The 15,719-nt window shown below is 40.0% G+C and overlaps 1 protein-coding gene across 1 annotated transcript; it reads right to left on the reverse strand.

The window, feature by feature from the left end:
* Positions 1–999: 999 nt before the first annotated feature.
* ankrd63 (ankyrin repeat domain 63) lies at positions 1,000–9,742 on the reverse strand. Its single transcript, XM_032501156.1, has 2 exons — positions 9,657–9,742; positions 1,000–3,164 (listed from the first exon to the last, which is right to left on the reverse strand). The coding sequence occupies exon 2, from the start codon at positions 2,902–2,904 to the stop codon at positions 1,294–1,296; it is 1,611 nt and encodes a 536-aa protein (XP_032357047.1). The 5' UTR covers positions 2,905–3,164; positions 9,657–9,742; the 3' UTR covers positions 1,000–1,293.
* Positions 9,743–15,719: the final 5,977 nt, after the last annotated feature.

Consider the following 15,719-nt stretch of genomic DNA (forward strand, 5'->3'; position numbering starts at 1 on the left):
TGGTCAGTACACTTCACAAAAACTGACAGTAGACTCTTTGCATGGCCAAATGGAGGCACACCTGGCCTGATGTGAATGCTTGAATATGTACCAAACTGGGACGTGAAAGAAAATCATCCTTTGTTAGCATAATAAATGGGTAGATGAAAGCCCAGCTGCTACTATTGGGCTATTGGAAAATTTACCAGTACCGTATTCCTCTTTTTCATATTTATTCTTTATTTACAAAAGGTGTTGTGGGTTGTTTGTATGATGTGAAGTTGCAAATAAGGTTTGATTATTATGTATGTAATTGAAACAGAGCAGCAGATAAATTAATAATGTAAATATAAATACAGAATATCAGGTCCTTGTACCTGCTTATCTACTGCAGTAAATTATATATGATAAATTCAAATTTTTAATTTTCTTTACTGAAATGTGAGTGTATAGTTGTATGTATGTGTGCATGTGTGTATGAGCACATGGGCACATGGATGTGTGAGTTGACATCTCAGTGTTTGCTTCTGATACAAGCCTCTTTGTATTGTGACAGACTTTTTAAAAACGACAAGACGCGTGTGTTGCTCCTACAGAAGTTGTGTATGACTGTATTTGCATTTGTTTGCCTAGATAAAGCACACAGGCCTGGCATGTGATGCTGCAGGGCGTTCACCTGCTGAGAAACACTTTGCACATAGTCTTTGTATTCTGACACGGATACATGTTGACGTGTTTCATGTATTTCTATCTCTGTCTTGATCATTCACGAAAAAGAGAATTACACATTTTAATTTTGTATAAATCAATAAATGATGCATATTGAATCAGAATTCATTTAGTCCTGCATCTCTCTCCCCCCCCCCCACACACACACACAAAAAGTGATGTTTTAAAGTGTTTATTAGGTATTCAGCATGAACAAATACAGTGCATATTCAGTCTTTAAGCAAAGGTACAGTATTTCTCATAAACACAAAAGCAATATTTAATTCCATACAATATAAATCTTATATATATATATATATATATATATATATGTGAAACTAAAAAATTATTTTTAATAGCTCATATACTGATATGTTCATTTATAAATTACTTTAAATAGCAAAATAGTATGCGGCTGTAGGTAACTGAACACTTAGCTCATTTTAATATTGAGGAACATTGAAAAAACTAATATACTGCAATATAAGCAAACAGATATTATTTCTCTCAATATATAGAATATATCACTAAGTAATCAACCTGCATTATCTGAATTTTTAGTGCTGTAAAAATGTCCATTTGCGGCCATATCTGTTGCTTAACATTCTAATCGAGGGCAGACTGAGACGAGCAGCTTTCAAACTCACACTTCACTCCACTGATGCTGTCAACGCTCGGCTGGCTGTTGACCTGCTGATGTGTGTGAGAGAGAGGAAAGGTTTCGGAGCGGGAAATCCGCCCTCGGCCGTTTGAAGATCCAGACGAGCTGTCCATCACCAGCCTCATGAACTCTGGTGCGGTGAATCGCCGCAGCAGTCTGTTCCCCAGGCCCATGAACCCTGCCGTACGGCTTGGGATCTTCCCAGACTCCAGCTCCTCTCTGGCAAACAGCAGTTTGTTGTGTCTGCCGGTCGGGCAAAAGCTTCCCCTCTTCTGCTGCTCTCTTCTGCTTGGTGGAGCTATGTCATTAGCCTCTTTTCTCTGTGATTTAACATTCTCCTCAAGTCCTAGCACAGGCTGACTCTTGCCATTTAAAAGAGGTTTTGGCACCAAAACAGTTTTGTCGGCATCGTTTGTCATGCCCCGAGTGTTTCCTTGACATTCCATCTTGTCTATCAGGCATCTCTCATCCTGTAGCGATGCTCTCTTTAATTTGCTGGCTGACAGGCTGATGTCACTCACATCACCCTGATAGGACTGCTTTCTGCTGCTCAGAAGGTCCAGGTTAAATGACTTTGCTTTTCCCCAGAGAGGAAAACTTACTGGTGTTTTTTCTTGGAGTCCATTGTCTCGACTGACATCTTTCTGGCTTGGCTCAGGCAGAGAGTTCAGTGTTTTAGCTCTCAGTTCTCTAAGCTGGGAGTTTTGTAGTTGCTTGGCAGTAAAGAGAACGCTGTTATCCCCCTCAATCTTGCTTTTCTCTATCTGAGGAGGCAGAGCCCAGCTGTGGTGATGGTTGTTGTCTTGAGACTGGCTCCTGGGACATTTGGAGCTGTTCCACAGACTGCTCATGTCTCCAATCTTCAGCTGTCTCTGAAATATCCCAGGCAGTTGGTCTTCATTATTATTCAGCTGCTTGGAGAACCTCTCCACAACATGCCTGGGGAGCCTATTGGGCAGCCGCCACTCTCCTTCATCTATGGGACCCGAATCAGCAAGGGGATCATCAGTGCCCACACCCCTCCTGCAAGGAAAGTTCAGAATCTGCACACACTGGTTGTGTCCAAAGAAGTCGGCCACCTCGATAGCTGAGTGACCAGCATTATTGGTTCTGTCCAGCTTCAGTCCCAGTCTTTTAAAAGCACGGACCAGAAACTCCAGAACCTGGCTGTGCCCAGAAAAGGCAGCATACATCAGAGCGCTGTTACCCCAGGCGTCAAAGACGTCCGGGTCAGCATTGAACTGCACTAGAAGCTTGACCACGTCCAGGTGACCCATCTCACAGGCATGGCTCATGGCAGTGCGACCATCCTCATCCTGACAGTTGACATCTGCCCCTTTCTCCAGCAGCAGCTGGGTGAACTTGGCCCTGCTCCTAGAGTCTTGCAGGCAGACAGCGTGCATGAGCGGAGTGCGGCTGTTTTCGGTCTTAGAGTTGATGATGCGTCCGTCTAAGGCGTCCAGGATAAAGCGTGCAAGGTGAACTTTACCATCGTGCATGGCATCTAGGAAAGTCTTGGTGCCAGAGCCCTTGCGTAAATCTTTTGGCCGCATCATTCTTAAACAGCTACTTGTAGAGCCGAGCCTTCAAGTGAGCTGAGACAGAAGGTGACAAATAGGGAGAGAAAGTGTGTAGCAAGTTCTCTGAGGCTTTCCGTGTTGACAGTGAGTGTATTTAACTCAGAGTAAGACTCAGAGAGGAACTGCCAGTGTTTTTATACCTCCCTCTCCACATGCCCTCCCCATGTTGCCTAGGAAACAAACGTCTGAGGACCATTATGCAGTGGCCACATCCATTCAGCGCAAGCACTCTCTGCCTAGAGAGTGATATATGCTATTTGAACAGAATAATTACTCAAGGAGAAAAACATGGCCACTGTTTTTAATGTGAGGTCTGTGAGGTTAACTTAAATTAACCTTTTTTTTACAAAATGCTGCTGATAGAATATATATGGATATCAAGGGCAATCCAGCATTAAATAGGACATAATGAGTAGGGCATAATGTTGAGTTCCATTTATATTTAAGGCTATACTCTTCAGGACACTTACCAAAGGTCTGGGGTAGATTAAAGACCCTGAGAGCTCACTTCAAAAGGGGATTTTTTTTCTTCTAACATGCCTTTTAAATACTGCATCTATCAATCCATCCATCCACCCTGTGGTTCTGCTTGCAGTTTGCTTCATCCACAAATCATAATACATTGTAGTTTTAAATTATGCTGCGCTAGTGTGCCTTGACTTTCTCAAGGTTTTACAATAATGATTTTACCTGAAGGTCTTTTTTTGCCATGGAAAATAATAAATCCAAAGAAAAAGCCAGTGAAAGCTTTGTTTTATTAGCTTATTGAATGGTTTGAACAATAACGTTGTTTGTCTTTGCGTTTGTGTGTATTAGAGTATGTCTATCTTGGCCTTCTAAGCAGGTAATTCTGCTCAGCCTTCATACTTACTAAATAGACCACTATTAACAACAAAAGCTTCAAGTTTAAAAACTTTTCTCTTGAATTTTAGTTCAAGGATTGTGTATAAAAAAGCGACAAGGAGCCCTTTACGCAGGTGTTACTCCTCCACAAGACCAGACTTTCATTTTAATTGCTAATATTAATCTCAGCAGGGCCAAAACTGTGCCAAACAGTAGAGGTGAGAGAAACATTACCTTTCTCGCTGTTCACCATCCGGCTTCATCAAACCCTCTGCGGGTCTTTTAAACAGCATCGAGAGCCACTCACTCATTTAAACAGGACTGAAATTTATCAACACAAACCAACACATCCTCCTGGTTGTCTTTCAGTAGATGGAAGCTATAAGTTTTAATACAGACAAATCTTTTTCATCATAAAGAAATTTCATCGCCCCATTTTTTTATAACAAGGTCATATCGTGGCAAGCTCTTTGTCGATTACAGTACTTATGATGCAAGAGATCCCACTCTAGATTTAGCTTCACAATGCCTGAATCAACAGGTGTTATGTCCTTAAGATTAATACTCTGCCTTCAAAGCATATACATTATCTGTTGAAAGGAAATCGTAACTCAGTCCAAATAATAAAAAGGCAAAACTGAATTACCAACTATTAATGGAACATTAAGCTCAGTATATACGATAAAACAAGAAAAGAGTCTACAGCCGTGCTAGCAGCTCTGTAAGGCTGGGCCGAGGCAAAGTGTTGCTTTGAGCTAAATTCTAACGTCGGACAATAACAACGCTTGGCTTACATGCCGGCTTAAAGCTTTAATGCGTTGCTTTTTGTGGTTTGCGGTCATGGAAGGCTGTATCATGTGGATGCGACGACAGTTTTGTTTTCATTACTTAGAATTCCTCATGGGGGTGGCAGAAACTACGCACTATAGCTTTAAGGTTTACCATCTTAATATTGCCTGTTCGGATGCTAAAGGAACCTGAATGCCTGTAACAAAATTGAGCACATTGTGCATTATACACTAGGCTACTGCTGAATGATAGAAAGCCAAAGTCAGTTATTGTCCAGTAATAATTCAAATAATGCATACTGTGCATAAAACGCCAAACACTATCACAACCACTATAGCTGTACCGTTGACATAATTTTTAGCTAAAGAATAGTGAAATTTAGTGGCCGAGTTTGGTCTTTTGCGATTATAGCCCAAGCACTTCAAAGAAAAGTGTGTACAAACTTTGGACTTTTGACTGGTACTGTATGTGTTCAGCGATGCTAGTTAGAACACTGCTTCTGTACTGAGCTTTACATTACATTTTTTTTATTACGTGGCTTGGTTGAACTCTAATGTAGTAAGTGGTCTGTTATTTTCTTGATAACAGACCGCTGCTAGGGATAACACACCGTTGCCATAGACGCAGTTCTGTTCACTCTGGAGGACAGCGATCAATCCATCTGCTGAAAGAAGTCTGGATAATTTATCAGCGAGTGGTGTCCAAACCAAGGGGGTAACCCTCTCCCCTCTAAGCGTAGCCCCATAGGTGTTACGCTTTTAATGTTATTTTAATGCTAATAAACCGTCACCTGCCGTTGGCATTCCATTGACCGCCATTTATTTTGGCGCCACTTTGACAGCGAATAACTTTACATCTGAAGCGTTTAAAGACTCTATTTGTCCACTGTTTATTCATAAAGAAACACAACAATGTATAAAAGGCTCCATTACCTTATACCTCACGTTATGGTTCCGTAGCATACGTTTTTATAAAAATAGGTTAATGATTGTGTCATAGCCAGAGGAATTACCTCTTAGAGAATTACCGTATAGTAAACAGGGTAAACTCGCGGACAGTTAGGACTTACATTAGCTGTTTAGGTTTAATTACTAATGTTAACTAGCATTTTAGTTAGTAATAATTAGTCTGTGTTATATGTCATCCCCTAACATATACCTACGCTCTCTGTCTCTGCAAGATTCTGAATGATTGAGATTCCTCTTGGCACAGCTACCAGAAGACTTACAACTTTCAGACAGGTTGCTCATGTCACAACTACCTCGTCAAGCTCAGTTGGAAGCTGCGCAGTAACGCTCACCCATCACGAATTTGGACACAGGAATCTAGTGTGTTAGCTTAGCTAGCTACATTGCAACATGTTTAACGTTAACTTACAGGTGTGTCAACATGCAGTGGCTGTGCAAAAAGTAAACGAGATGAATGAGGACATAAACATAAATGTAAATATTCCCAAAGAAGCCATTCACCGTGTCTCACTTCACCATCAAAGGAAATGTTCAGTTTAATGTGAATTAGAGCCGCCAATGGCCCGCTAGCTCACTACAACGCTTCAGCTAGTGTTATGTCAATTCCTGCAGTGATTAAAACAGCAGCTGGGTAATTTTTACACCACGGCAGCACCCCATAATAAACTACCACAGCCCGTAAGCTAGCTACAGAGTTTACGTTGCTATGGACGCAAGATTCCAACCGTAGAGATGGAATTTTCTTAGAGCGGAAGCAATACAATCGTTTTTAAATCAATAAACTCCCATTTAAATCAATATTTTGTCAAAAATTATTGATTTATTTGGTAAGTAGCCATGTAATAAGTAGGGGTGGGGGAAAAAAATCAGTACAGCATAGTATTGCGATATTTTCAGTGGCCATACTGTATCGATGTAAATACTGTATCAATGTATCGATCAGCTTCTCCCTTAAAATCTTAAAATGGTCACAAATCTATACTAGAGTAGCCTACTTCCTTGTTTACTGCTGAAATGAATAAAATGCAGGAGGAGAAAAGAGCATCTGTCTTTAGAAAAAATATCTAGTGTTTGATGGTAGTTTATTTGTGCTTTAGAACGTAATCACTGTGAAACAACATCTGATGTATTTCTTTCTGCCTACTTTACAATTACAAATTTAAGTACAAAACAACAGGTCCCAACTACTGCCAGAAAACGCTTGGTTTGTTGTAACCTTGGTTCTCTGAGTGAAGATAGTATCTCTCCACCGTACCTATGGAATAATTAGTGGTGTAACTGTTATTTATGCAGGAGAGAAGCCAGTCATTGAGTTTGTAGCAAACCCTTTCAGTGCTCGGTTGTCACTTTGTTACTTTTGATTGAATAAAGGACTATTTTTCAAGACTTATTTCTTCATTGAAGTTTTCTTTAAAATAGTGTTAATATCTCATCTCAACCTCATTAACCCAATCTCTTGTCTCATACTGTTTCGTGAGCTGGGGTCACACCCCTAGCCGCTTCTAAACATTGTGAATGAGTCTCTCTTCATCAGTAGGGACTGCTGACTGAAGGGAAAACGGAAACATCAAGTAGTTCAGCATAGATTTTGACCAATTACAATAGATTGGATGCACCTGACGCACCAAGCAGGTTAGGACATTCTTATTAAGAAAAACTGAAACAATCTGATGTTTGTTCATTCACATTGCATCCAGTGTGGAAGAGGTTTAATTTGCAAGATGGTCTTGGGTCAGCAGGCTAGCATCCGTCCGACAATACACGGAAAACTGCAAAGTGGATGTGGTCCTTTGTGTGAAGGATGCATGTTGATAAAGTGCCACATCACAAGTTCTTGACTGTGAAACTGTCTCAGATCACCTCCTACAAAAAATGTGCATGTCGCCTGCTTTCCACAACAAGTAGGTCATGCTGATGGCATAATTCTTTGTCTTCTTCACCAGGAGGCTAATTGTGTTACTCTCAATGTTGACAACAAAAACATAAAAACAAGACTCCAGCATCAGGTCAGTACTGTCGTTTTAATTGGAATTAATTGGAGTTTTAAATAACAAAAATGAGGACAACTCTAGGATAAAAACTGATGAAAGTGACATTGAATGTTGCAAGAGAATGATAACACTTTTTATCAGGGGTTCTAGTTTGAACGCTCTTTGACTTTGGCTTTTTCAGAAGGCAGTTCATCCAGAAATAGATTTGAGCCGCCTGGACTGCATGCATCCTGACATGGCTGCGAGCTACACTTGAGTTATTGTGTTGGCCTCTGGCTACTGCTGATTATCTGTATATGGGGTGACATTTTCTGCTCGAGCTGTTCGTTCTTATAAGAAAGATTTCTAGATAGATAGTCCATTTCGAAAAGAATTCCAGGGGGTAGCTGTCTATCCTATGTATACCTTTTTTTTTTTAATTCTAATCTTAATTTTTAGCAGACGGCAAACAAAATAGATATAATTGATATTCCTGTCTGGACTTAGAACATTTTGTGGTACAGTTTAGCAACCATTACCTGAAAATACTTAAAGTTCCACATTCTAGTGTGTAATTTCTAATATCACTTTTAAATACCGGTACACATATAACTTGTGATCTTGTGGTTGTATTTACACCTTGTGTCATACCCAAAATGAGTATTAATTTATCATATGTAATAACAAAGGCTTTTTGTAGCTTCTTAACAGTTATTATATATTTCTCAAATGTTAATGGCCTTTACTACTAGATCACAGATTAGTCAACCAAACGACAACATCAATATCACTTCAGTACCAAGAAGAGTGCACACCATGGGTCTGAAATCAATAAAAAAAAGATTTACCATGCAGCAACACAATTATATCATTGTAAACAACTGTATGAATATGTGTGAATAAAATCAGTAATATTCCTAGCAGAATATGTTCACTTAGCTCTGTTCACTTATCCTCACAAGGTCTGTGTGTTTCTCAAGGACACCTGTTTCAACTTCAACATATTGGAGTTATGCAATTAGCTCCAAACAAGTTAAATAAAAGTTGTAGATGTCCAGTTGTAGATGTCAAACCGTCTGTGTTTCATATTGACAAACCTGCAAATGTCTGTCCATTTTTGCAGTAGATAACACATATAGACTGTAGCACAGTGGAGCTAACTATCCCTGAAAAAGATCCTGCTGGGACCAAATCAAAACAGGACACACTTGTTCTGGCAAGCCCTTTCAACCTTTAATCAACAGGGCTGACTCGTAGCAATTTAGTTTTCTCTAGTCAAAATGACAAAATCGCCCAAATTACCATATTAGTTTTGGATATATACTTAGGTCATTGAAGATATCTACAATGCCATTTTGACTAGTAGAAATTCCTTTTTTGATATATAAAATTCACTTTTCTTAAATATAATTGTTACTAGTATGAATATAATTTACTACCAGACAGAAATAATTGTAGGAATCATGTAAACACTACAATGCCACCAGAATAAAGAGAGGTCCAGGAAAACATCAGATGCATAGCCTATTCTATGATATGAGGATGATGTATGATATTCAAGCTGACTTTTTTGCCTTTCAGTGTTTAACACCAGTAAAGAGAAAACAGTAAAAGAAAAGAATGGTATAAGAAAATAAATCTATGGCTCTATGCAAGACATATAACCACTCTTCCGTCCATTCACTGAATGTAAAAAATGGGCCGAGCAGAAATGATTGAAATGTGGATGAAATATTCAGATTGTGAATGAATTGGTACCATGAGACTTGCTAATTGGACAGATGTATTCAATAAAGCAGAGATGGTCATGGTAAATACCTGATCTCCCATTCATTGCAGGCCAGGCCCAAGCAGGAGTCACTTTGAATGCCTGATTAGAAATTAAAGCTCGTGTCAAGTTAAGGTGTTATCGGCAGCCCTAAACGTCTTAATTAGCCACTGGGGAGAATGATCTTTCAGTGCCACAAAATCAACAGGTTCTTTTGAGAAAAACTTATAAATGGAAACAAACCACTGAGCTGAACCCCCTTGGTAACTCCACTTAGCTACGAACACCTGACCTGGGGCTAAATTAGTGCATGAAGAGAAGGTAATAAAGTTCATCCGGGACCAGAATCAACAAGGCTCATTCATTCATCAACTAAAAATGTTTACTTACCAGTGACTCAACATGTCCTCATCCTCCATGGACTACTTCATCTTCTGCCTGCTAATTGAGCACACCTGACAATGACATGGTTGAGGCTATCACCTGCTTTACACTGTGAAAAACAAGATGCAACTGTGACCTTCATTTTCCATGCCCTGCACAAATGTAAAAAAAAAATAATGGCAGCTAAGGCACAATTAACCTCTTCAAGTTCAAATCTGTAACCAGATAACATGTTATTTTCCTAGGACATGTCACCATTTTTAGAAACTCCAGACTTCTCGATTTCTGCCTTATGTCCAAATATTAAATCACAACAAATCCCAATCCAACTGTGTTTCCTCACAGTTATGTAACACCTTTACACAGGTAGCTCTGTCATTTGAGCAGTGGAGGATGACAGCTCCTGCTGGGACAAAAGCACTGAATTGATGCATTCATATTCAGCAAGAACAATCATGTGTCTGTGTGTCCATTCAGTTCCTCTAATGCCCTTTGATTTGATACAAGGACACAGCAGTCTTAGGTTGAATGGAGATTTCACTTGCCTTCCGTTCCAGGAAAGAGGCAGCAGCTGGCCTGCTGTCACTGTGTAACCATGGTGTGCTTGTATCATCGCTAAGGTGCAGACAAGGTCGCTGTGGTTGTCCCATAGCAGAGAGGAAATGTCATGTGGAACGGCAGAATCTCTTTAAATTAACATCCAATCTTGATAAAAGTCACTTTGCCATTGTGTTCAGTGTTTTTTCCCTGATTCTTTTTTTTTTTAATCAATTGGCAGGTAATGTTATATTTTTCATTTCTATCACAAGACTAGGGACGGATTGCAAGACAGAGCTGGAGAGAGTACAATTACATATAGTTACAGGGTTGCAGATAAAAGACTGACAGCAAACCAGGAGCTGCCACTCACAGGGGCCATTGATATGTTATTGGCCAGGAAGCGGCCCCCTCAGCGCCTTTGCTCTCTCTGTTCATAACAATTATCTCCCAGATTCTGCCACAACCAGATGATAAACAGTATCTGTTCCCTCAGCCTTCAGATTTAGTGGGCTCTAATATCAGTTCTCACACTGAGACATTTTGGACAGAGAATTAGCACTTACAGCATCACTGGCCTGTGTTCTTTTGGGGGTCTCAGTGCAAACTGAGACAGAAAGTATGCTGCTTTTGCAAGGATTACCAAATCAAGTACTTATTTAAAGAGGCGGTACTGCATACATGGCCTCAAAACACTTTCACGTTTCAGGGAACGGTCTGTTAGAGCCGTGTGGAGGAAATCCCAGTCCACAGTTTTTTCCCCAGTATTTGCACAAACCCTTTAAAGCAAATGGTACCTTCACACTGCATGAATGATGTAACACGTTTAGCCACACTAGCAGCAAGTCTCTAGAGATGGTGGTCGGCCCACCACTTTGGTCTTGATGGGAATATCTCCGTTGGATGGATTGTCAAGAAATATCGTACAGACATTCACGTTCCCTCAGGATGAATTGTAATGACTTTGGTGATCCTCTTTTTACGTTTTTTTAACTAGCACCATCGTCAGGTCAAAATTTCCATTTTGTCATTGGGTTGATGATCAGCCTGCAAACCTAATAACAACATGTCAAACATTTTCTAAAATTTGCATCTTGCATCAGCCTCAGCTCTTCTTTTTCGTTTAGTAATGCTAAATGTTAGCATGCTAATACACTGAACTAAGATAGTGACCATAGTAAACATCATACCTGCTAAATTTCAAGATGTTAAAGGAATAGTTTTACATTTCTTCTTCTTAGCAAGCTTACGTAAGCATTTAGTTCTAAGCACAGCTGTGCTAACACATTTGACTGCTGTAGACAATGCTGGGTTAAAATGTCACTTGGCCTAAATACTAAACTGTAATTTCACCTAACTATTGTGCATATGCCGTAACAAATTCCAAGACAAAGCAGACTTGTCAGCAACATTTCTTGACGTTAATCTGAAAATACACAGTAACAGACATAGCATGTCTCAAATGTGCAAGAAATCAAACTTGTCATTGATTTCCTGTTGAACAAGAGGACTTGAATCAATACGTTTTGGCCATGCTGAGCAACGGTGCTGTTTCCCATGAGCCACCTGTACCACCTCTTTTATCTATCAGGTCTGGTGGAAATTCCTTTCCTGCAATGATAGGGAAGAGGTGGAGGGCCAGAGTTGGAGGGCCTTCTCCATCTCCCACCTGACAGGCCTTATTTGTGGCCCTGTGGGCACGCTCACCTCTGACAGCACAATAAATTGTACAAATGGATGACAAATGTATATGGCCACATTGTAGGGAGATGGATAACACTCAGCCACACCTGGAGTAAAGGTCTGCCACACTTTTACACCCACAATGGAAGTAGCAACAGGAAAAGGAAGGTTTGACTGGTTCATAAGAAAGCACCTGGATGTTTTAAGACAATAACGGATGCCAGGTTTTATTTCACCTGGTGTCTCAACTGCTGATGCTGTTGCATCGGCTGTCTAGTGTCCTCACGGTGCAGATCCATTTTGGCAACATGACTGAAACATGGTGTCGCGACGTAATATATCCATGGTTGATACCCCATGCCCTTGACCGGCAGCCGATTGAACGAACGCTTCAAGTGGGTCTGGCTTCTCCCAAAATTTCAAAACGACATTAATGGCGGCCAGTTCGAAACACGATCCAGTATTTTACGAAAATAGTTCACCAAAACGTGTTTTTGAAAACATTTTAAGCAAGAAATAGGCCATACAGTTGCTGAATCTGTCTTCATTTCAGATAGACAAAAGGTCAGTTTGAAAGATTTTGTCTACTTCTATTGGATAGTCGCGTCACGTTCAACGGATTCATTTGCATAAAGATGGGCATTGGCCAGCTTTTTTGATGTGCAGTGCTGCCTTCCCAAGATGCTTTGTGGCCACGTTAAAGTTGCTTGACGTCACCTATAAGAATAAAGTGGAGCGCGGCGCAACAGAAATATTGCACAACCAAGTGGATCTGCACCATAAGTCCATCACTTTATAGACTTTAAGATAAAAGGAATCCAATCCTTTTTATTTTCTGATCAACGTTTTATTGATTTTAAATATTTAACACAGACCATATCAGTCATACCTCACCTTGAGACACAACAGCTCTGTAAATAGCAACCCTCTATGCTTCCCTCAAGGGAACTTCACTTCTTTTTAAATGAACTAATGGCTCGAAGACCCACGACTATTTTCTCCTACACATGCTCTGCCACTGACGTACAGCGTTCACCTTCTAATTGCTCATACTGGCTCCTGCTGCTCTTTCTTTAGCTGCACACAGTATACAGTAAATGTAGCTTTGAGTGAGAGCATAAGTTTCACATTAAATGAGTCCCCAGTATGACTTATTTCTTTGAAAAGAGCCACTTTGTGACTCACCTGCCTTAAGTGTATAACATAAAATGAATGTTGCCATGACATGTGGGTTGTTACTGCGGCTTGAGACATTTTCCACACCCACCATTTCTGTCAGTTGCTGCCCCATGGAGCAGATATGTAAAAAAACTGACATATGTTCACATTCTTGCAGCTTCAAACAGATAGAAAAAGCCTCCATGTGAATGGATTTAAGAATAAAAATACTGCATGGTCAACAGCACTCACTTTCCAATTCTCATTCACGTCCCTGCACTCTGGAAACTGTTTTGCTGACTGTTACTTTAGCATGTTTGACCTTCAGGTTTTTTTTCTTTCAATCAAAAGTAAGAAAGCAAAAGCTTTGACTTTAATTCAAAACTATTAAACCTAAATCAAAGCCCTTATTTGACTTTGATGCCATATGATATAAGTCAATTCCACAATCTTTCACATCACTTCATGCCATGGACCCATCAACACTGCAGACACAGGTGGACTGTGTAGATCGTTATGTACAGTCATTTGCTGTTCAAATCAAGCATCTCTCCGGTTATGTAACAGTGCAGTGGCTGCCAGGTTTCTGATATGACTCTTGAGTCTTGGTTATAACTCACAGGGAGACAGATGCTCTCATCCAAGAGAGGTTGGGACTGTAACGGAAATGTGAACAGGCAACAGTGTATCCAAACATGGATAAAAGCCCAAGCAAGAGCAGAATATATCACCCGAATTCAGCCTGATTGCATACATTTTAGTAGTATGATAGTATCAGTTAAGTAGCCATGAGAGTGCTGTCTACAATGTGTGTGTGTGTGTGTGTGTGTGTGTGTGTGTGTGTGTGTGTGTGTGTGTGTGTGTGTGTGTGTGATTATGTTTGTCTAAATGCAAGCACCTATCCTCAACACACGTAGGAAGTTAAAATTTGCATCCCTGAGAAGGTGAAGGTGCTCTCACTGGCCCTCGATGCTCATGTGACACACAGGAGAAGAGCCTCCTGGAATACTTATTAGCCTGCTAATCCCACGCCACAACCATGATTTTAAATGAATTCGAATAAAACATCTATCTGCATCCTGGTGAAAACATGCATGCAAATAATGTATAAAGGAATCAGTATTTAATTGCAATCTTTTCTGTTGGCAACGGCCGACGTTTTCCCCTGTGACAGGACAATACATACTTTATATTATATTTAATATCTCCAGATCAATACAGTGTAGAGGCTTGCTTTTCTTTTGCTTAGAAGCAGAGAAATGTGCCGTTTTGACGAGATCCTCTAACAATTGTTGGCCATCCAGAAGCTTTTTAATCCATTCTGGAATTACAATGTCTTTGAAACATAAATAAATAATTATAAATCCAAAAGTCAACTCACAAATCTCCGTTTTGTATCACAACCTTTCCAGCCAGCGTCACGTCTTGTTTTTAGTTTCCTTAGCCATTAGCTCCAGTTTTCCAGCAGGCTGTTTGGTGTCTTTGTAACCCAGGCACAAGTTTAGTAATCCGGCCGGGTAGACAGTGACTTTTTTGGAGACTGATTCCAAAGCGATAAATCCACGATTGAATGGCTATTTAGTTATTTAGTTATCTCTTTCTGTATAAAAATAACAACAAACCTTTCGCTCAATTCGGAACTTCTATTCAGTGTGTATTGGGAAATAGATTTCGAGAGGCCAGGGTGACCCCTGGAGGTTTTCTAAGGTCTAACAGACTTTTCTGGAAAAAAAATTGTTTAATCTTTTTCTTCTTTTAGTTACAGAGTTTACCTAAGACTTGGGAGAAAAAATTTCAAAAGCCAAAAGATTTTATTTTTCATGTTCTCTGTGTGATTTCAATACATTTCTGTGAGCTTTCATTTTTTTTAGTCTTTTCCTTTATCTTTATAGTCATGTAACAATTTATGCATTTAGGTGACATCCCTGCAGCATCCCTGAGAGCCCAGGTTCTCCTGGAAAAATAATGTCTAGAACTTGATTTTGCATAACAGGGTTGAGGTTACACAAGTATTATTATACAAGAAGACCAGGGTGACCAAAGTTGGGAAGAAATGCCTTAGACCTGGAAAGGCTGTATAAGTACCGTATCCAGCCCACAGAATGATCCAACACACACACACACACACACACACACACACACACACACACACATGCATACTCAGCATGTGCTGTGTATGGGGGTGGTGTGGGTGCTTACTGCAAAATTCATCCTGGACAGCATCCATTTCAAGTCAAGATGGACTATAGATCATGAGTCTCCACTTCCTGTGGGTCAGGCCTGCTTCCTCACACAGGAAACAACAAGAGGACAAGAAAAGTAGTTCACTCTTCACCTGTGCTCTACAGTGTCCTCGTTCTTTGTGCTCGTCTGACCAAAATTACACAATTGTTTTCTCTACTAATGTTGTTTTAATCTTGCATTTTGGAATTGTGCTGAATTGAATCTTTAGATTGCTGGGTTTTGTTTCTCTGTTGTTTTTCAGGATTACTGTAAAGTAGACAGACAGCAAAAGAGAAAAGCTACTGTAGAACTGTGTTTCAGCTACTGCCAAGATTTAGTAGGACTGCATTGATGGCTGGTGTTTTGATGCTTTCATTTGTTGCAAAAATCTCTACATACATTCATTCAGAAAAAGATTATTTACAGTAAACTCATTTTAGGCTAAATATTATAGAAAGTACTTGTTTG

Source organism: Etheostoma spectabile, chromosome 20 (genome assembly GCF_008692095.1).
Source record: "Etheostoma spectabile isolate EspeVRDwgs_2016 chromosome 20, UIUC_Espe_1.0, whole genome shotgun sequence".
Taxonomy (NCBI): domain Eukaryota; kingdom Metazoa; phylum Chordata; class Actinopteri; order Perciformes; family Percidae; genus Etheostoma; species Etheostoma spectabile.